The sequence below is a fragment of the Varanus komodoensis genome, unplaced genomic scaffold (genome assembly GCF_004798865.1).
Source record: "Varanus komodoensis strain SLA01 unplaced genomic scaffold, ASM479886v1 scaffold29_1, whole genome shotgun sequence".
Lineage (NCBI taxonomy): Eukaryota > Metazoa > Chordata > Lepidosauria > Squamata > Varanidae > Varanus > Varanus komodoensis.
In genome coordinates this window covers 4,779,785-4,801,330 of record NW_025335759.1, presented here as the reverse complement: position 1 = coordinate 4,801,330, position 21,546 = coordinate 4,779,785, and the positions used below count along the sequence as shown (strand labels likewise).

The window sequence follows — 21,546 nt, the reverse complement described above, 5'->3', positions numbered from 1 at the left end:
CTTAAACAGTCAGCATTTGAGGAAATGAAAAATATTTGGCAGTAGAAGTAATATGATGTAGAAGTATGCTAGACTGTAGACATATACGTAGGTATATCATGTATTATTAAATACTGGTTTTACAAATGATTTCTTAGATGCACTGGAAAACCAGGAGAACAGTTCTAATGCCCTGTATAGCTGTACTCCTAAAAATCTGTTGTCTTCAACAGAAAGTACTAGACCATGTCTTCACTAGGAGGCTGATAGCACAAATAAGCCAATGAAGCTCTGAATACTGTCTTTTTAAAAGGAACTCATTACATTCTCCCATGATTCATGAGCAAGAGAACTCACATTCTCCTCAGATCCTTCACATGATCTTGTGGCTCCATATTCTATGCCGCATTGGCATACCACGGCTCACCAAATGTTAATTTAACCTTTTTCATTTTCCGATTTGCAAATTCCTGCAAAAACAACCTTTTAAATTATTTTGTGCTTTTTTTTGTTTGTTTCCCCCCCTTTCTTTCAATTCACAGAAAAGATCAAAGAGACTAGATGGTGAAAACATTTATATAAGACATAGCAATTTAATGTTGGAGGTTGGTATGAATTTGAAGCTTCTTTCAGTTGCCTTTGCCTGGACCTTCTGCATTCTTTGCTGAACTGTTTTTCCTCCTCTGCTGCTGCATTTGCGTTTTGGGGTGTGTGTGTGTTTTGTTTTGTTTTGCATGCTGTTGCATGAAATTATTTAGAATAGGCTTTTGCATGTCAGCAACAAACATAACACTATGCAACCATTTTTCCAACCTGTTTAATTTTTTCGGTTATGTTTACCTGAAAATATGTGATTGGGATAGTTCTTAAATGTGTTTCTCAAAGTTTAGTAATTTGATTACATGCCTGCCTATAAATAGCCATCTTCAACCCTGGGGCCCACAGGAATGTAACTCACATCAAGGAAGTATTCAGGATTTAGGAGTAGTGTTTTGTGATACAGTTCTGTTACATGCTATCTTTGAGAATAAATATTTAATCTTGGGTTCATTCAATGCACTGAATGTATCACTTATTTTTAAGTACTTTCCATTTTAACTAGAGGAATAATTGTTTCATATTCGAAAAGCTGCTAGATATTAGGATAGAAGTTTTATTAGAATTAACTAATGGAGCAAGTAGTAAAACATTTTTGATCCTCAGAACTGTTACTCAGGCCTGAGCTAAACAAAAACTAGAAAACATTCCTGGGCATGGTGAAAAAGCATTGGTCTGCATTTTGTAAAACATGTTAAACAGACTTAATTTTCCTGTACGATGTGAAAAACCTGTCTAAATTTCTGCTAGAGAGAGACTCAGGAAAAATGGGTTAGGGTTAGCCTTTTATTACTATATTATGTGCTGCCCATTTTTACCTTGGTAAGAAACCCAGGGCAGATGAGATGGTGCACTTGAACTGTACTTGATCCTCGACAATAGCCTTGTGAGGTTGGTTAGGCTGAACTAGTGAAGCAGTTTGAATGTAACAACAACTCATTTGTTTAAAAACCAGTGTGTTGTGAGGTGCATGCAGACATACTGCCAGTGGTGCAGTTGCCTCCCCTGCTTTACTTCAGAATCCACAGCTGGCTTAGTATGGAAAGAATGGCTCCTACACAGACTGCCGATAGATAAGCATTATCCAGGACCCATGCTTACCAGTTATTTAGAAACATTCCTAATACTAATTAGAATGTGGTTCTTCGTAATGCAGAGAGCAGAAGTGAAGAAAAATATTCGTAACTCTGGAAATTTAATTTCAGATACTGCATGAAGTAAAGAAGAAGTGAAGCCAAACTAAATAGTAATACCTAGTGATTAGAGGACATTTCTCTTTCCATCTCACTGACAAAATCCCACTGTTGGGCAATAGGTAACCTTCCCCTCTTCCAGAACTGTAATTCTGGACAATTAACCTCAAAAGTTGCCTGAAATCTAGCAGAATTCTTGCCTTAACATTTTCTTTTGTTCTAAAGATCATGCTCACCCTTTATTGTGTGCTCAGTACTCCTAGTAAGGCACTTGTTTTCAGTTGATTGAACACATATTCTGTATATATTAGTTCTCACTGGAGTTGTAGTCCATTGTAGTTATTTTCTCTAAAAGGGAGCAGGGCCAATTTTAAAGGAATGTAGTGACATTGGCAAGTAATCAAGGTGGAGCGTATAGAGGCATAGTATGATGCGTAATTTGATGCAGAAGGCTGCGTCAGACCAGGTCAGACCACTAAACCATCTTGATGAGTGGCTTATACTGATTGGCTTCATAGGGTTTCACATGGGAGCCTTTCTTAGCCCCTTTCCGAAGGGCTTGCTAGGAATTCAGTCTGGGACCTTCTGGTGCAAGCATGTGATCTACCCCTGAACTGCTTCCCTGTCCCTATCCATCCTCTCTACACAGATCATCAAGGAAATACTTCCAGCTAGGAGACAATGGAATAGCTATGCATCTCCGTGGGAAGAGAAAGTAAAATCAAAGGCATTATCAGATGAGCTTGGTAATACCAAAATAATTACTTTGAAATGTTGTTTCGCCCTCATACAATGCAAAGGAGCATTTAAAAGAGCATTTAAAAGACTGGTGTTAGAATAGTTTATCTTTAAGTTTTCAAAGAGTTTTGAAAACAGGAAGTAGAATCTCATCACAATGGCAGGAAGTAGCATGTCATCATAATGACTCTGAAGGCATATTTTGAGAAATCCATGTAGCTGTTTCCACATACTGAAAGGAGGTTCTTTTCTGTGCAAACTGCCATTCACTCAACTTTGACTTATTTATCTTTCAGCTTCTACTAAATCTAGAGTCACTAAATTTTTGGAGACTTTGACTACATGAGTATACCTTGGCTGCTTTGCCTTGATTGTATTTATAACGTACATCAGCCGAGTCCTGGAGGTGTTGAATATTCCAATCACATATTTTTGATATTAGGAGATGTGTGGCTTCTTCTACTGAGTATTTCTATATGTCACATGTTTTGTCCACAATTACAGAATCAACCATTAATAAGACTTTCTTGGATAGTGTCCTTTTAAAAAATGCACTAACTACTTATTTGACATTTTAATTTGGTGCTTTGCAGCTTTTGGGTTTGATTGCTACAATGCAGACCTTTTGGACATCAGTAAAATGGTCTGTATTCCAGTCAGCAGGAGATCATCTGGCAAAAGGCAGTGAAGATTTCAGTCATAATCTTCTAGTCCCACCTTAATCTTTTTGTTTGATATATTATCTCCTCCCAATAGAGGTTTTTAATTTGATACGCTTGTTTCTTTGCAGTATTGTTATTCTCCTATTGCCATACAAAGCTCTGTCACATGGCATCTGTGTTCCAGTGCCTACTGCTAACTTTTATATTTGCCTGATCTGGCTCTTAATTGTTTTGTTGCAGGTGTGCAGGCCATGAACAAAAGCAAAAACAAACAAAAAGACTAATCAAACAGCTTGAAATAATCACTTGATATTCTTTTCTCCTGCTTCTTTAGCTGTATGCATTACAGTTTCTTCTGATTGTATTTATATGTAAACCATGATCCACTGAAGCTCTTAAGTATATGTCTCCACTAATTAAGCTGAGCACAACAGTAATTAAAAGAAATGCAGTTGGTGCAATTAAATCTTTTTAAAAGCAATATCTTAGTACCATTTTAAAGTTGTACTGTTCATCATAGATTTAAACCACCATAAACCCCTCAGAGGAGAAGCACCAGATTGGGGTGGGGTGGGGTGGGGTGGGGGGGAAGAGGGGTCTCTTCCATCTTTTTCACGTGGGATCTTTCTGTGAAGCAAGGATGACTTTAGAGATGTGTGTATGATTTTCACAAAAGCTGCCATAATTACAGAAAATACAGGCTGTTTTGAATAGGGCAATCTTTTCTGCACATGAAATAAAATAGTTGGGGTTGTTTATATGTTGATAGTACATGTCTCTTTCCACTCAGTGGCTGGTAACTCTGCATAAATGTTGACAGCCCACCTAATAGAAATTAGATAATCAGCCATTTTTCATAAGCAACCTTACCCACCGTAACATGGTTGTTTGTTTCTTGACTTTTAATGTCCCAGATTTTCTGTGGACCATCTCTAGCTGCATGCATCTTTTTTCCAGTTAGCCTTTTGTATGTAAGAATCTGGACTTTGAGAATCTCATGATTTTAGATCTTAAGAACTAGATCACTGACAAAAATAGTATAGCTTTTACATGGAAATATGCCATTTATGTTTATACAAGAGTAATTCTAAGTATTCAGATATATATTCCATAGCCTACCTTGGGACTGTATCATTTCCCATGATGCAGACTTTGGATACTGATAAAAGGGCTGGGGTGATCCCTCAATTCTCAGAGCAAAAATATAGGCCAAAGTGGAACAAGCCATATCCATCCATCCATCTTAGTAGCATGCAAAGGAGGTTTTCTTTGGGAAGTTGAACTAGAAGTGAAATCCCAGGTGGGGGAAAATTGAGAAAGGGGGGGGGGATATTTTTCCCTCCATTTTTAACAAAGACCCTTTTTTAATGAAAAAGATTTGGATTTCGAAATACTTCCCTTTAGAATGATTAAAATGCTTAAGAGTATAGTAAAATGGCCTGTAGACAAACTAGGGTTCTTTGGAGGATTTCCACTCTATCCTCTGAGCTGGCATGGTTTTTTGTGTGCTTGGCTGAGGCTGCAAAGAAGGAAGCCTATCTTCAGAATGGGTACTGGAGTTGTTCTAGGGGAGAGGCGATGCTTCACTAGCTTCTGCCAAATCTAGGTGGAGCCTCAGCCCCTCCTTCTCATAATAGAAATATTTAGATGGCCAAAAATGGCCAATATATGAAGCAAGGTTTTATATATATGAAATATATATGGTTTCATATATTGCTATCTGGCCATTACTCCTCCCAAATGATTTCTAAGAAGTGCATAATTGGAAAATTGTATAGGAAAATTGGAGATATAAGTTTATGGGAAATTATGAAGCCATAAGGAGAATGTTTTAAATACCCTCTGTAAAATTCTCAGCATGGTTACTTCTTCCATTCCTTATTAAAGTTGCTGATTTGATGTATCTTTTACTGAGAGACACTTAGGGATGCTGCAAGTAATGCTTAATTTTCAAACATATGACTAGACTCACAATGCCGTAATATGTGAAGAAAAAGTGTATTCTTGATAGTTTGAACTTCATTCTATAAAATCCTGTCTGTCAGTTAGTTAGTGGGCTGGTTTACATGGTCAAAATAAGCTACCATGAATTATTATGCAAATTATTCTTTGCATGACCCACAACTTATTTTAATTATACTTTTATGAAGAAACCAAGTTCTACATAATACATTTATGTTCTTGAAGTTAGAAAGCAAATTTACATAAAGAGGATAGAAAAATCAAGTGTGGTATATTTTTCATGGTTTCCCAAGACGTCTGGATTGCTCCTGTCCCCTACAAAAAAAGAAAAATGTTGGACAAATCTTTTTTTTTTAATGGTCTCAGAATTTCTGGACATTTTACATGTCTAGGCTGAATTGTGTTCTGTGTTTGTATAAAAGGCATCCAAGGCCATTTTTCTCTCTGGAAAGTTCAAATTTTGAGATACACACCAAAACTAGAAGTCATTCATAATTGCCACAGTGCAAGTCTCCAAAACAGAGCATTACTATCTGATGTCACTTATTAGTCCTCAGTTTGAGGGGTGAAGCTAAGCACTGTGGTGCTGTGATATCTTGAAGATGTTCTTGATAGCCCTGCAGATTATGCCTACAAATCCTATTTGCCACACAGCAGTCTACCAGTTAGATCCTGGAAACAAGAATTCAAGTTGGAAATTACAGTGGTGCCTCGTACTTTGAACTTAATTTGTTTCAGGATGCCATTTGAACTCTGAATCATTCTAAGTCCAAATCAGTTTTTCCCATTGGAAATAATGGAAAGTGAATTAATCCGTTCCCAGATCCTAAACAATACCCATTTCAATAAACTTAAACAGCAAATACACATAATTTAAGGTAAAAAGAACACAATTAAATGCCAAAAGTATTAAAGCTTGAAAACAATTGAAAAGCTTGAAAACGATCAAAAAGGCATACACTGAAAAGGCACTGAAAATGATCGAAAATTTGGGTGCACAACAGATGACTTTCCTGCAATGACTCTATTTTTTTCACTGCACATACAGTTCGAATGTGGAAACATTGTTCAAACTTACGAACGATTTCATCTCAACTTTCAGACTCTGGAAAATTTGAACATTGGGTCATTCGAACTTAGAGTAATTTGTCATGTACAAGGCACCACTGTACATGCTGAATATGTCCCCTACATAAACAAGGCTTCCTGAACATAGAAACTAGCAGGTGATGGAGAAAGATGCTACAGATACATTTAGTTTTCTTGAGCAGTTTATTTTTGCCATGAAGGTGAGGTGTGCTCAACCATGCAGTCTCCTCATCTGCTTTTTGAAATGGTACTGTCCTAGGGAAACCTCCATATGTCATTTTCTAAACATAGTAAATTGAATCACCAACTAAACTATATTCTGGTGGAAAGTACAAGGAGGAAGTAGTATAATTTTCAAGATTTAGATTTGCAGGCAACTCTCTTAGTGACTCTATGTTATATAACAGGTAATAATGTCCTTTGGAAAATGTGTTTGTGTGTGTGTGTGTGTGCATGCGTGTGTAGCTTTAACCAGTTCATGCTGCTGCTTTGCAGAAAGGGTCTATACAAGCTACCTTTTTACGCACTATAAAACATGCAACATAGGAATAAACAGATACTAGCAGTAGTATCTTATAGAGCAATCTTAGATGTGTCTACTCAGAAGTCAATCCCACCAAGTTTAGTGTTTATACTCAGGTAAGTAGGTATAGGTTTAACAGCTTCAAAAACACTAATTGTATTTGTTATGCATTGAAGAATATATATTTAATCATCTTTTAAAGGTAATAGAAAATGTAGGGGAAACTATTGAATTAATAATTGAGAGTTATTTTTGTTAATTTCAGTTAGAAGGATTTTCGCTGAAAAGTATTTCTAAAGTTACTGGATGCCTTTTAATTGCTAGTGAAATCACTCCATATATAAGAAACGATATGGATATCTTTCGATATCTAAGAAAAGAAAGGATGAAAGGTGGTGCCCCCTGTGTGTTTCAGTTCAGATTACAAGTACTGCTAATAGAGAATGAGCCACTTAGTACAACAAATTTGATAGCATGGGGGGGGCTGTCAATCCATTTCTCAGTAACATTTTCTATACTTTGTGCTTTGGATTTTTTCTTGAACAATAGGATCTGGATAAAGCTCAAGAGGAGATTAAAAAACATCATGCTAACATCAGTGAACTGAAGAAAAACTTTATGGAATCTGTTCCGGAACCACGGCCGAGTGAATGGGACAAGCGTCTCTCTACTCATTCTCCCTTCAGGACTCTTAACATCAATGGACAGATCCCCACAGGAGTAGAAGGAGTGAGTACTTTATGTAGTGTGAAATTGGTGATTCATTTGGCTTTGCTCTTAATGAAATTTTTAGATCTCCACAGAATTTAAGTTTAATTTGAAAAATAAATGAAAAATTAAGCAGGAGTATTTATGGTTTGTCAGTTACTCATTTTCTGTGTTTAATGGAATATATTCATGTCAGTTTTCTAACTATTTTTCCTGAAGTGATTCTTTCTCATAAGGCTGCTGCAGCGTTTGGGGGGCGGGGTTAAAAAGTCATAGTGTGACAAATCGTAAGGTATTTTTTACAAATAGCGCTTCTGTCAAGTGACACCCACATTAGTTGACAGTTCTCCTTTAATCTTTGTTATATATGTCTTCATCTTTCCTGTCATTAGATGGTAATTGTTGTAAGCCTTCAAACTGTTATTCTATGTTAATAAGAAATATATCTGAATATTTTTGACATGTTTATGAAACTTAGAATTTTAAATGTCGCCCTGCAATAGCAGTTACAGTTAATTGGACCAGTGATGCCCTTTCACATTGTAGAAAGTATCTTCCATTTACCAAACATCTTGCATGAGAAAATAGTAAATTCAACATGGTTCTTCTATTTGTGCGAGAATTTGTGAAACCTCACATGTAGAACCAAGAGAACTGCAACAGAGCCTACCTATTGTAGGACTGAGTGAATTCTTGGGCAAGCATTGTGGAAAAGAGCTAGTAGCTATTTCCATTTTGATCGTGGTTCTTTGGATTCATCCAGTAGCTTGAATGTGATATTTAACAGCACATGCTAATAAATGTTCCAGTTGCAATGAATACTGCTTTTAATTTAATATTCATAGCATCTGGTATTTTTAAAGTGGAGTAATCTTCATGTATTCCAAAATTACTATTAGGTAATAAGTTAATGGGAAGATGTTGAAGGAGAAGGGGGCGGAAGTTGTCATTGATTCTAATTGCATTTTCATTGAAAGTTTACAATGTTAAATGACGAATCCTTGTTGATAGTGAAACAGCGTGAAAGACCTTTCATGGTAGACTTCTGGAGCTCTGATCAAAGTAATCTTTCTTCAGAATGCAGTTGAGTAGATATTACTAAGAATTGCTCATAAGGGTTAGTCATGTACAAGGGGAATAAATAATACATGCCATCCTACAACAGTGGTTACTATAACTTGCGGATAATATTGGAAAAAGCTCTCTTTTTCTCAGGTTAATCTCCATGATCCTGCTTCTCAGTAATATTACAACTGTTAATTACATCAGTTGACATGCATGTCTTGTTTGTTAAATTGTTGTCTTACCCAGAAAGAAGAATGTGCAATCACTAGTAGTCATTAGAAATTAAATGGTTATTTAACTGTTGCAAAGTCTTTATATGCTGAAAAAATTAATTCACAAGACAACTGAACTTTTCATATTTGTGCGTCCAGGTCAAGAAAGCCACATTTCAGTCCTGTGAGAGGCAGGTTGGTGGGCCAGAGGTAAAGCTGCTGTTTTGATATGTGCTTCTGAAGCAGATTTTTGCTATTGTAATGGCACTGAGCAAAACAAAACCCTCAACAGCAGCTGCTGAGTGGCATTTTTTTTTGGCTGCCTTCTTAAAGTAATTTCATCTCTCACAGCCTCCTGATCTAACACCTTACAAGGATTTGCACTGCTGCGAGCCTCTGCAGCTTTTCGATTGCTTTTTCAGCGCATGGCTGGTTGACAGAGTTGCATGAAGATGTTGCCATAGATTTAGAAAGAAAGAGCAATTATGAAAGTTTAACTGTACCCTGTTCTTTTTATGTTGTCTTCCTCTCTTCTTCTATTTTTTTTGTTTTAACGTTCATGTTACTCTTGCATTCTGTATAATTTCTGTTTTGCTGCCCAGCCCCCCAGCTATTTTTTCCCTGATACCCATCACTTAGGGGTGTGCAAAGACCCTGTCCCCAAATATCAGGCTGATCAAAGAAGATTATCTCAGCTGAGAGAGCTTAGAGCCAAATTTTTCCTATCCTAAGTATCTCATTTCATTTGCCATACATAGAAAAAATAAACAGATGAAACTTCTTTAATAGATTAAAGCAAACATTTCCCATGAGTTTTCTAATCTATGCTCAATTTTCACATAATACTGAAACATTGTTTTCTATACTTGACACACTGGTGACACAGAAAAAAATGTAGAACAAAACTCAATTCTATATATATGTCCCATTAAAAATAAAAATGACATTTTCTTCATTTTTAAGGGATGGAACACTTTGCACTTTAACCACAATTTAATTTTAAAGTGGAAATTTTGATATTATATTTCATGTAAGTCATTCTACAAATCCCAATCAATTGTATTTATACTATTTAAAATCAAATCTAGCAACATAATGCCATTTTAAGATCAGCTTAGCAAAGAAAGTTATAATGAACATTTTATATGAGACTCTCTTTATAATGCAACAGAATTACTGTTTCATATACATTTCTATAATTTAACACACAGATGTATATTTTAGCATGTAAGTGCTAAATATGTAACATGTAATAGATTTCTGTATAAAGAATTGCTAGCAACATAGGTTCACTCCACAAGGTTAGAAAGCAGCCTGTTTCTCTGTGCAATTTGGTTCTAGACATAGGATAAATGGAAGAACTTATCAAATGCACCAGCATCTTGACTCATTGACTGTGGCAATTTCTGTGATTTTTGTCCTTGCACATCCCCAAGTATCATTTTGAGCACTTTCCATCTGTCATTTTGTTCATCTCTGTCTTTCTTGATCTTCTACCATAAAAGCAGACACAGGAACGTCCTCTATTAGTTCAGGATGAAGACAATATTAAAAGGCAAGAGACAACTACTGAGGGAATTTTGCCCCAACGAGCAAACGAAGAAATCCGAGCAAAGATTTCTATTACAATTCCCGAGGAGCAGAAATCACTCAAAAAATGTCGCCTCTACTCTAGCATTTTTCCTTCTCCACGCATTCCTTTCATGATGTCCTTTTTGGTGATCCTTGCACTGACTGTATGGTGGCTGTTTTTTTTGTGATCTTGGAAATAGTGGGGCTTAAGTGAAATACCATCAAGACCAAAGCTCTTCAACGCCTGGCCGAAGCTTTTGTATCTCCTTCCATATTAACTCTTCTGTCTCTTTAGTTCAGTCTTTCAGGAAAACTTTTGAACCTTGTTCTTTTCTTAAACCACATACACATAATGTGTGGAAAGGGCACAGTCGGGCAAGCTGCCCTTTAACAAATAGTGGGGTTTTGCAGTTTCTGAATAATATCAGTGTCCAGGATTATACCTGTTTGGGAGGTTTCTAAAGTGTTTTGAGCTCTCATGTCTGCATGTATTCAGTAATTGTATAGTTAGTTATGCAACTATATAGTTGTATGCAGTTAGTATTATAGTTAGCCTTTAAATTCAACAGCTTGATGAGAGAAAAAAAGATGATTTTCTTACTAACCCTCTTCTGTATCTTGGAATACATCATTGCAAAATTGATTTATAACAAGTGTGAGAGCAAGATAAGCATATAACTGCCATCTGTAATTAAACAAAGCTGTTCTGGAACATTTCAGAGGTGTGTGCCCATATGGTACAGTATAGAGAATTGGGCTAATTCCTTTAATATAAACTGAAATGCATTTAAGATCATGCTGCTAAAGACTTTTCATACCTTAGTCTTAAAAACATTTCTTTTGAAACTGTCCCTCTTATCAATATGGCTTCATAGGCTGGGTTAGGATCCCAGGAACGGTCTGGATAGGAAGTAAAAGTAGACTTGCACCATACTCTGCCTGATACTGATGATAAGAGTGGCATATTCTTTTTCCATCTGCCTTGTGTATAAAACAAAGCACCAATATACATCTATTATTGTCTCTCTTGGCTGTAAGAATCTCTCTGGGATCAAAGCATTGTACTGTCTCACTTCTGTTTGGGGTGGGGTTCAGGTGGTAGAGAACCAATAATTTATTGGAAGCAATGTTTTATAAGTGTAAATTTAAATTGCTGTGTTTTCAGTTCTTTCTATGCTTTTCTGTTGCTTTATTTCTCTTCTCTGTTTTGTCTCTGTCATAGTAATTGAATTGTTTCACTTTCACAGTAACAGTTATTTGTATAGAATTAACATGTTCCTGTTTTTTGCATGTTCATTTTCATAGTTATATCGTGTCGTTAAATCTTAAACATTTATTAGAGCATTTCTTCAGATTGTAACGCTAACATTTATTTATTTATTGTGCTTTTTAAAATATAATGCATGTTGCTTGACGTTTACAGCAATCAGATAAGCCTCTGGGTAGCTATTTGATATCTATATTATTTATATAACTTTAAAACATAAGAGTTCAGAGTTTAGTTCTTCACTGATGTATTATGCGTGTGTGTGTGTGTGTGTGTGTGTGTTGAATCCATTTAGTTTGGATTTTTATGCATACTTGTCAAATGCGCATCACCTGAACTTGGAGATGAAGCAGAATGCAGTTTAAATGCCAATATTTGACTTTTTCAGAGTTTGCACTTTTTTTCCAAAAAATACAAAAATATATTATAGTAAGGTATTCACATAAATACATACAGAGATGTGCATGCAAGAAAGCTATGTCCTTTTCTTAAAGGAATGGACTGTGAAAATGTGTATAATTTAAAAATGCATATATTTTGAGAAATACACATGAGAAGGTGCACAAATTTTCATGTGGACTTATTAAAAAATTAATTTGCAAACATGTGGGAATAGGACAGAATGACCTTAATGTAGGAAACCTAAGAAAACTGAAAAGAATACAGTTGATGCATTCATCCTTCCCTAGTACTTATATATTCACCATAGAATGTGTTGAAGAGAATTTCATTAATTTTTTGAGAGCACTGATGCAGTATTTAGTTAGGCTGAGGAACTGGAACTCTGAGGTCAGAAGGAAAAGACATGAAATGCTGGCTTACTGTTTATTAGCATATGGGGTAGTGGCAGCAGGAAAGAAAGTTGCCAAAGACAATCTCCATTCCACTGATAGAACAGTGGGATGGGTTACTTTATGGACAGACCTTGATTTTGGAAAATGTTTGTTGTAGTTGCTTGTGCATATACACTAACAAATGGTAGGGGAGCATTTGTAACTGTGCAGATAAAATCTGTTTCCTGAAAGTATTGCTGAGAAAAAACCCATTTAGCCAGAATCCATTTAGCCAGTGACATATGCCAGTGACATTTAGCCAGTGACATTACCCATAATGTTCATGAATTTTGCTTTCATGAATCAGAGAATTTTGAACTTCTCTAATACTTTGGGTTACCTCAGAGTTTTCTGCAGATAAATATAAGACCTCTCCGGCAATTTTTCATCCTTACATACTATCACTAGAACCACTTCAAAATTTGTATTGACTGCAATTATCTCCCGTTAAACTATAATATATAATGTGTTCTTTTTACAATTGAAGTACCTGTTCATCTGGTAATAGTTTGTAGAGTGGTTTTATTTTAGTTAATAAACACAAGGCTTTTACCCATAGAAGCTGGTTTTGTAAAAAAAAGAAAAAGAAAAAAAGTGCTTTAGTATATCTGTTCTTGTGGTCTAGCATTTTCTGTGCAGTGAGAATGCAAAACATTTGAGAGAAGAGAGCAGGCTGAATGCAGCCTGAGAAGGATACTCTCAGTGAGGATTAGCAGAATTTACAAACAGTGAGGGACCAGGAAACGAAAAAATGTGGAAGAATGACCATGAAAGATAACTATGCTGGTGGGAATTTCTGGAATTGTTTCTGGTCATTTTGCTCATTAACTTCTACAAAAATGATGTGGAAATGGTCAATTGATAGCAATACTATCCACCAGCAGCTGATATATCCAAGTGGATTCTTTAAAATCTTAGGGTAGTTTCTAATTGTACCAATTCTGTCAAAACCTGAGTTAGCCTGTGGGGTCACTCACAGTGGGTTTGCCAAAAGCTGGCGCCCAGTGAACAGAATCTGTTTGAATAGTGGGTGGCCATAAGGTGTCCTCCTGAGGCACTGTGCTTGGGCACTGTGAATGGGCAGCTTGTGATTGTCCTCTGAAAAAATAAAAAGTAAAAGGGAGAATGCAGCTATGATGCACTGAAATCAGCTTAGGATCACAGTGGGAAAGAAAAGGCACTCATTGCTCCTGTCATATCTCTTGCAAAGCTGCTTGAAGGAAGAGAGTGGGAGGGATTGAAGTATCCACAGTGAAGCTCATCACCTGTCTGGCTCACTTCTCAGTGGTTATTTCTCAGAGCAACCAACCCGCTGTACCAAATTGCCAGTGTTCTTTGTGAGCTCTGTGCTTTCGCAGGGCCTGTTATTGGGAAGATTTCCAAGCTAGACTCATTCTGGTGAGAACCCCTTCCCTCCCACCCCCTGGTAGATCTAGGAGAGGTTCCCGTCCTTTTCCCAAGTTCTCTTCCAGCTGCAATTGTGGGTGCATTGGGGCATTGCTCTCAAAATTTACTTTCTCAATCTGTCCCTCTATCAAGTCTTTTGCTGCCTATTTTTACTTTTACCCGGTCTGCTACCCTAACCTTACCCTTTTTTAAAAAAGTTTTAAAAAACCCTTCTTCGTCTGTGTTTCCACACCCAGTGTTTCATCCTTCTCTTTTCTGTCCTTGTCCTTCCCTGATGGCACTAAAGGTGTTGCTTTGATAGTAGGTTTGCTGATGGGCACCCTTTGTGCTGCTTTTGCCTCAGAGAGAAGCACCGTGTGGACACCTGCCCACACTGCCAGGCTTTCACCAGGCAGGCCCAAAAAACCTGCTGGGCATCTGAGAGCCAAGCCTTGGAGCACTGCCTTCAAGTTCACTGATTTGCCCTCAACAAAGCCAATGGACCACTTGTCAGCTTTCCAGACTATGCCTGCACCATGCCTGCCATCCATGGCTGCAGGGGCTTCCTCAGCTGTGCCATCCACCCCATCTGCTCCTGGGTGCTCAGATGAAGCCCGCTGTCCCCACAAGCTGGCCAAGAAGGCCAAAAATTTGCAGATTTGGGGAAGGCAAAAAATATGAAGTGGCCTAGGATGCACCATTCCGCACCAGCACCAAGTGCCCCCACACTGGGAACAAAGCCAGCACTACCACAGCCTATTCCCATGATGGAACTGATCTTGGCACAGTCGCTCTCAGAGGAAGAGAACCAGAATTTGCCACCCTGCACTCTGACGTGCCCTCCTCCTGTCTCTTTAGCTAGGGCATTTCTCTTTTCACTGCACTGGGCACTACTGCTCCTGCCATCATCACTTTCCAGCCACCAGCCTTTTTCCTCACCAGATCTCTGGCTGTTCTCTGGTGCTATCCCAGGCTTCTGGTTGTCATCCATGTGACTGCTCCACATTCCATCTGGCTACTTTGGACCAAGTGACCCTCACTGCGATGCCAGCAACACTGGGAGGAAAGTGGGTTCTTGGACCCATTGCATCGTCTAACCACTCTGAGTCACCATCGTGATATCCTGGGCTATTGGCTGAAAGGACAGAGTAGGGCAACAGTGTTGGTTTCTTTTCCTCCCTCACTGCTTCATCTGACTGTCTTGCCACCAAAGTGTGACTTTGGTGCTAGAGGACTCTGTGTTGAACTCTTGCTTGGCTCCATGTGACAACCCACTGACTTCTTTGCTGGATGACATCATCATGGTGTGAGGACCAAGGTCCCAGGCCAAAGACCTGGATGTTTCTTCAGGCAGTTCCTTCAGATGGCAACATCTCTCAGATTGGGAGACCCAGTAGTATATGGGGAAGGCAGTGGATCCAGTCTTTGACACCATCTGAATGGAGGACACCATGCCAGTACCAGTGTCAATATCTTTCCTGCCCACTCTTCTCATCTGTGTGGAAGACCCCAGCACAAGAGCAGCCAATGTCCAAATGCTTGAAGAACATGTACTAATGGCAGATCCCATTCTTGATGCAAAATTCCTGGCCAAATCCAGTTACTGTAGAGCAAGGGCAGGGTCATTTGCCGTGGGAGCATTTGATACCAGTGGACAAGTAGGGGTGCTGCCTGGAGTCCTTGGAGGGGTGGATCTACATATCAGTGGGCCTTTGCCTTTCTAATTACAAAACTACCATAGTCTGCGGCTAGCTGTTCCTCTAGGAGAAGCTGGGGTTCCTAGCACAGCAGCTCCTAGAAGAAATCCAAGGCCTGGCTCAGGTTGTTCAATCAGAGGCCCTCTGCCTTTTCAGCTGTGAAAAGCCTCATCTGCTGTGACTCAAGGGCCCTTTTGGTGCAGTGGCAATCCAGCACCATACCTGACTTTGGGTGGCAGGTCAACAGCTGAGAAGATGGGCAACAGCTGAGAAGATGGGCTTCATGCCCCTTCAAGAGCAGGAGGCACCTAAGTAGACTGCCTCCCTTCCTGTACCGATCATATTGTCAGGGTCTGTGGCCAGGACATGGGCAGCCAGAGAGAGGAGCAACAGAGACAACAGAACTTCAGGAAAGACAGCATCCAGAAGCAGAGTTTAATGGAAAGTCCAGATCATAGTCATGGTACAGGTCAAAGTCAGGAACCAGTTGAATCCATGAGGACTGAACAAAGATGTGGTCAGGAAGAAGCCAAGGATTGAGAACCAGGAGGAGGTGCAGGCACTTTGGGCAGGATAACAGGACAGGAGACACGGCATGGCAGGATACATGGCAAGGCAAGCTACACGAGACAACAGGAACCAGATTCAGCAAGGGCCAGGCAAGATGCGGGAGCTGAACCATAGCTCCCAGGAAGCCCTGCGTTCCTGAGGCAACACATGGAGGCAAGATATAGGTCAGTCAAGACGCAGACACATCAGCAAGGCAACGTAACAAGATAGGAGACACAGCAAGAACCAGCAGCAGGCATTGCAAAACAGGAGGACATGCATTGCTGAGGCCTGTTATGGCGGGAAGAGCTTTCCTAGCACTTTTCAGTGGACTGAGAACTCCAGCAAGGCCTGGGACTGATCCTGGGGGAATTTGCTCTGGTTCCTATTGTATTCCTAGACCACCCACAAGAAGCCACTAGCCCAGCCACAACAGAGGGATACAGCTCCCATTTCCAGAAGCAGAAGAGGAAGCTGTATGCCAATAAGAGACCGGTCTCCCTGCACAAATCTGGCTTGAGGGTCACCTTGCTACCCTTCTGCCCACTTGTGTGAGTGGATATAAAATTGAATCCAAAATTTGGCCGCCTCTCAGTTCCATACAATTGAGGCTGCTGCCCCCATCCTGGCAGAGGAGGTAGCCAAGTTGCTGTTGAAAGGGGCTATGCAACCCACGTCTCCATCCGATTTTTGGTGCGGGTTTTACTGCTTTTATTATATTCACAACCCATATTACTGTAAATGCCTGCTCCTCTGCAAAAGTGCATGAAATGAGCAATCTGATGATACTGTATATACATGTTCTTTCATCCTGCAGGTTGAATATTGCAAAAGTTTTGTGGTTTTTTATAGTGGAATATAGAATGAATTAGTTTTCCAAATACCTTGATTAATAATTTCATTCTAAATGTTTCAATACCAAAGGTGTAGTAACATGGAAGCTAGTGGAAATCAGTGTCATTGACCATTCTTAAAACATCTCTAACTGTGTCCAATAGATTTTAATATAATGTGCATGTATTAAGTGTTTGTGAGGAAGTGAGCTTTATGTGAGAATGGTTTTGAAGAGGGTGGCTTTCATCAATGTAGCAAACTCTGACTAAAACTTGATTCATTTTCCTCATTTTTCTTTCAACTTAGAATCAGCTGTTTGTTTTTTTGCTGACTGCTTGAGACTTCAGAGATACAAATCTAATCTACTTAGATTGGCTCATTGCAGTTATAAAATAATGGTAGATCTTGCTGCATTTGCTTCAGTCTTATGCTAGAAAATTGGTAGAATTGAAAGTTGTGTTAAATGAGGGATTTCTATTTTCTGCTTCATAATACTACTTGCTCAAGTACATTGCCGGCCCTATTGAGATTGGATACTTTTCATCAATTGGTCTGTGGAATTCTTGCTGGTGAGTGTGGTACCAAACTGTTACCCGATTGCTAGTTGTGCACTTTTAAACATTTGTCAATGTATCTGCTTCTGCACATACTTTTAATATTGGGGATAACCTAATATTAATGCTATATACAATTAAATAATTATAAATTCAGATGATTAGAATTTCTGTCAACTAGAAAGTTTTCACATTAGGCTGGACTATTTTATGACTGTGTGAATTTATAAAACAGAGTAATGTATAACGTGGGCAGCTGCTCTGTTTTAGACATTCCTTTTGGAGGAGTCTCAGCCTTGGGAATAACTGAAATTTCTGTTACTAGATAAAGCAGACTTTCAAGTATGTCACTTTTAAAGTACCTAAACAATAAGAAGGATCAACACCTGCTACTTCTGTACTATATAATATTAGTTTATCCCTTATTTGATTTTTAAATTTCTTTTGGTGCTACATTTATATACACTTTCTTCCTCATCAAAAAGCCTGCCAAGAATGGTCTTTGCCATTTACTACAATGACAAAAAGTGTGTAAAAATACTGCAGTGACATGTACATTGACATGTCAACAATAGGAGTGAATCAGGAAGCCCTTACATACACATTTTCTTTATCTGCAGCATTGGGGTTCTATTGAGTGCAAAGAGCCTCATTTATATATAACTTTTTAATACTAATATTACCTTCTGGCATTACTCAGCTATAGCTTGCAAAGATACTCAGGAAACGCTACATCATCTTCTGCTTTGTGAATTATATAGGTTTGTGTCTTTAACAAAACTGCTGTGGTATTCTTTGCCAATATATGTCAAAAGTAATGGGCTGATTCCTTAGAGGCTATTCATTTAGAGGTGTTTGCAGCATCTAAAAAAAAGGCCATTCGTATTTTATTTTGGTGATTTTTTTTAAGTGTCAGCATTTAAAGTTCTGTTTTGTTTTAAGTTTGGTAAGATCAGATATTTCAGTTCAAGCACCTGGATGGATTGGTATACAAGAGATAGCCCAACTGTGAGCTTGTGGTCCATTATCTGGTTCCCAAAGATTTTCTGTGACCCCCTAGGAATTCTGGCTGTGGATGCAATAGCAAGCCCTCTTTCCCTCACTCTGCTGAGCAGGCTTTTAAAAAAGACTGGCCCAACCCTTCCTGGACTCTATACATGAGCCCCTATATAGCAGAATAAAGGGGTAAGCTTCAGAGGTTGGCAATATCTGGTATAAAATACCTAATCTTTGCATTTATTGTTACACATAAAGGCAGATGATCTCACACGAAACTGACCTTTGGCTGGTGCAACCAGTAGCAAGAATAAATTCTTCTTACCTTCTGATCTTATCATGCTTCATCTCCTCCAATTGATTTGCATGTGCCTGACCATTTGTAGCTCTTGTTTGCTTTTTAGGTGTAATTTTACTATATATATATACTTCTGCCATTACAATCAGATTTTTTTTTTTTTGGTAGAAATTTCCCAAGCAACATTTATTAAAGTATTTCTAGTGCAGATAATTTTATCTGCCTTCCATTGAAATGATTTTGTCTAAGACTTTCAATATGATATTTCTGGCTGATTAAAATGTCGAAGTCGGCTTTCTAGCAGATTCCCAGAGACCCTGCCCAGTTCAGTAAAAACTCAAATCCTAAGTTGGTCATTGAGTTTCTAATGCCAGTTAAACAGACTGGCATTTTTTCAGTAGCACTGCTTGCAATGAAAGTGGTTTGGCTTAATGCTATGGAAATTGCTGGAAGGGGCAGAGTTAGGAGGAGACTAAATCCTGTTGCTTAGAATGTTGCTAAGTGCAACATTCATAATATGATTAAAGTCATCTTTTAGCTCCAGCACATATTTGTATCTGCTGAAAGCTGTAGCAATGGGGTCTCAAAAACCCAGTGGGGATCCTCTGGACAGTTTACCCTATCTGGACTATATAAGGTCTTTCTTTAATTATTGCAGCTCAAGCAGAAGATTGTGCTCAAAGATCAGAGCTCTGAATAGGATCATGCTGTCCATTTGGCTACCCAAATTTTCAGCATGAAAGCTCACAATATATTAATATTTAAAACAAGATAGTGGTGGACAGTTTTTCCACACAGTGACCTATGACTCTAGGTTTTCTACGTGAGGTCTTTTAGTTTTAAAGTAAGTTTTAAGTAGTCTAAACCTATTTTACTGACTTCAGTACCACTTTGTCCCAAGGAATTGTGCACAGGATTGCTATAGTCCTTGTATTTGCAAATTTTATTGGTGAACTTAGTGGTCTGGTTAACTTAATAGTAGTCAAGGGATAAGATACTTAAAAAACAACTTTTCCAAGTACTTGGATTGTATGTACATTTGCTTGTGCCAAGCAACAGAAGACCTCCTCTATACAGGACAGAAATAAACCATCACTTCTTTAGAGATGTTAATAATTCAGAGGAAATAAATGACCTTTAAGCTTTACCCTGTGGTCCCTAGAGGACAACTCGGATGTTATAGGTTTTATAAGAGAGAGAGGTATATCCTCAGGGGTGTATATTCAACTTCTGATACTTCCCACTGAACCCCTGCAGAAATCTTCACAATTTTCCACCAGAGCACTGGAAAGTGGGGAAAGGAAACATGAAGGGGATGTTCCTGTGGATGTTTTTACACATAGCTCTCGTGGCTCCCAAGCCAAACTGGCTCCTTCCCTATACCACTCCTGGATCTGGAATAAATCAATTTCCTCTGATAGGTTTTGATGGGAGGCAATTTATAAAAATAAACAATTGGCTGAGAAAGGAAGAAAACTGAAAATATTCTTCTCCCTTGCTTCCATCCTGTTGACATGAGCTTGGCAGGGCTTTTAAAACTTCAGAGCCTCTGCGATCTAAGCAGTCTGCAACTAACTATTGCTCCGTTAAAGTGTCTATCATTAGGTTTTCCTTTTGCTTATTTAATAAGGCAGAGTGCAGGGACAATTAATGCTTTATAATCTGTTGCTATATAAACACCCACTGGAAACATACACTTTACAATTCTGTTGTTTGCTTGTCCAGTAATTCTTACCAATTAATGTAAAGAATCTACCCGTTAAAAAGCTGCCCTTTATGCTGGTAATCCATTATTTGGATAGGAGGTTGTTTCCCATTTCTCTGTCCTTTTCCTCATTATGTGCACACGCACACGCGCATGCACACACACACACACAGTCTACTTTATCCAGTGGCTATTTGGGGGTAGGCTGACTGTGCATGTTTACTAGTGTTGTATATGTTTTAACTCTTGTCTTTTCTTCTTTACTATTCCTCTCCAAGTTCTAGCTAGAGGGCTCGCAGAGATGTACGAAGACCTAGTTGAGAACTTTCTAACAGGCGCACGATGGAAGACAGAATAGCACCAGCCTTGGTTAAATCCTCTGGCTTGGCACAGTCTTCCAAAGTATCTCAGGTGCTATGGACACACTTGCTTTCTTTTAGGAAATCTGGATTTCTTTGTTTCACGCCATCTTTACATTGTTCTCTACTTCCCAGTACCAGCTCCTTTGAATTTTTACTGTAGAGTTAATGTGACCTATAACAATTGCAGCAATTCTGTGATCAGGCATGACATTCAAACATACACCATTGTAAATGGTAAAATAATGAGCTAGTGTGATACGGTGAACTTGCAGTGTGATTTTTGAATGTAACCTGTTTGTCTGATATTCTCTTGACATTGGGTCTTCTAAATCAGCCAGTTATGCTATCTCCCTTAAAGTTAAGTCTCAATTTCTGCTATACTGAGAACTTCAGCAACCAAGATGGCTCCTAGAGTCGTGCATGGGTATCCCAACTCATTACAATGCTGACCATAAGTAAAAGTTATTGCTTCCAAAATAATATTTGAAGTTCTCTAAGGTGCTATTAATACTATCAAATATTTTTCTACATAGTTTTTAGGATGGCTTCTGTAACCTTTTCAGGCGCACTTTACAAGAATTGCAAGAATGTGTGTATTGTTCATCAAGTTGAAGATTTTGCTTTTATATTTTATTTTCAAAGGACTTGCTGTTTTTAAAAAAGGACCTACTATGGGTGCATGCAGGTCTTGGTATGGCACAAGCCGCAGCCATGCTCCATGAACCTGTGAGGACAAAGTCAGTGTGAGGCTAGGTAGATTGAAAA

At 38.5% G+C, this 21,546-nt stretch overlaps 1 protein-coding gene across 31 annotated transcripts in view; it reads left to right on the top strand.

The window, feature by feature from the left end:
- EPB41 (erythrocyte membrane protein band 4.1) overlaps positions 1–21,546 on the top strand; it is a 116,993-nt gene that overhangs the window by 80,906 nt on the left and 14,541 nt on the right. For 17 of the 31 annotated variants that reach the window (XM_044434699.1, XM_044434700.1, XM_044434723.1 and 14 more), the window contains 2 exons: positions 522–584; positions 7,293–7,472. In XM_044434699.1, the coding sequence (XP_044290634.1) occupies positions 522–584; positions 7,293–7,472 (243 nt within the window). Of the gene's footprint in view, positions 1–521; positions 585–7,292; positions 7,473–8,887; positions 8,939–9,330; positions 10,618–21,546 lie in introns of those variants that run through there. The other 14 variants (XM_044434726.1, XM_044434715.1, XM_044434717.1 and 11 more) reach the window with 7 other exon arrangements.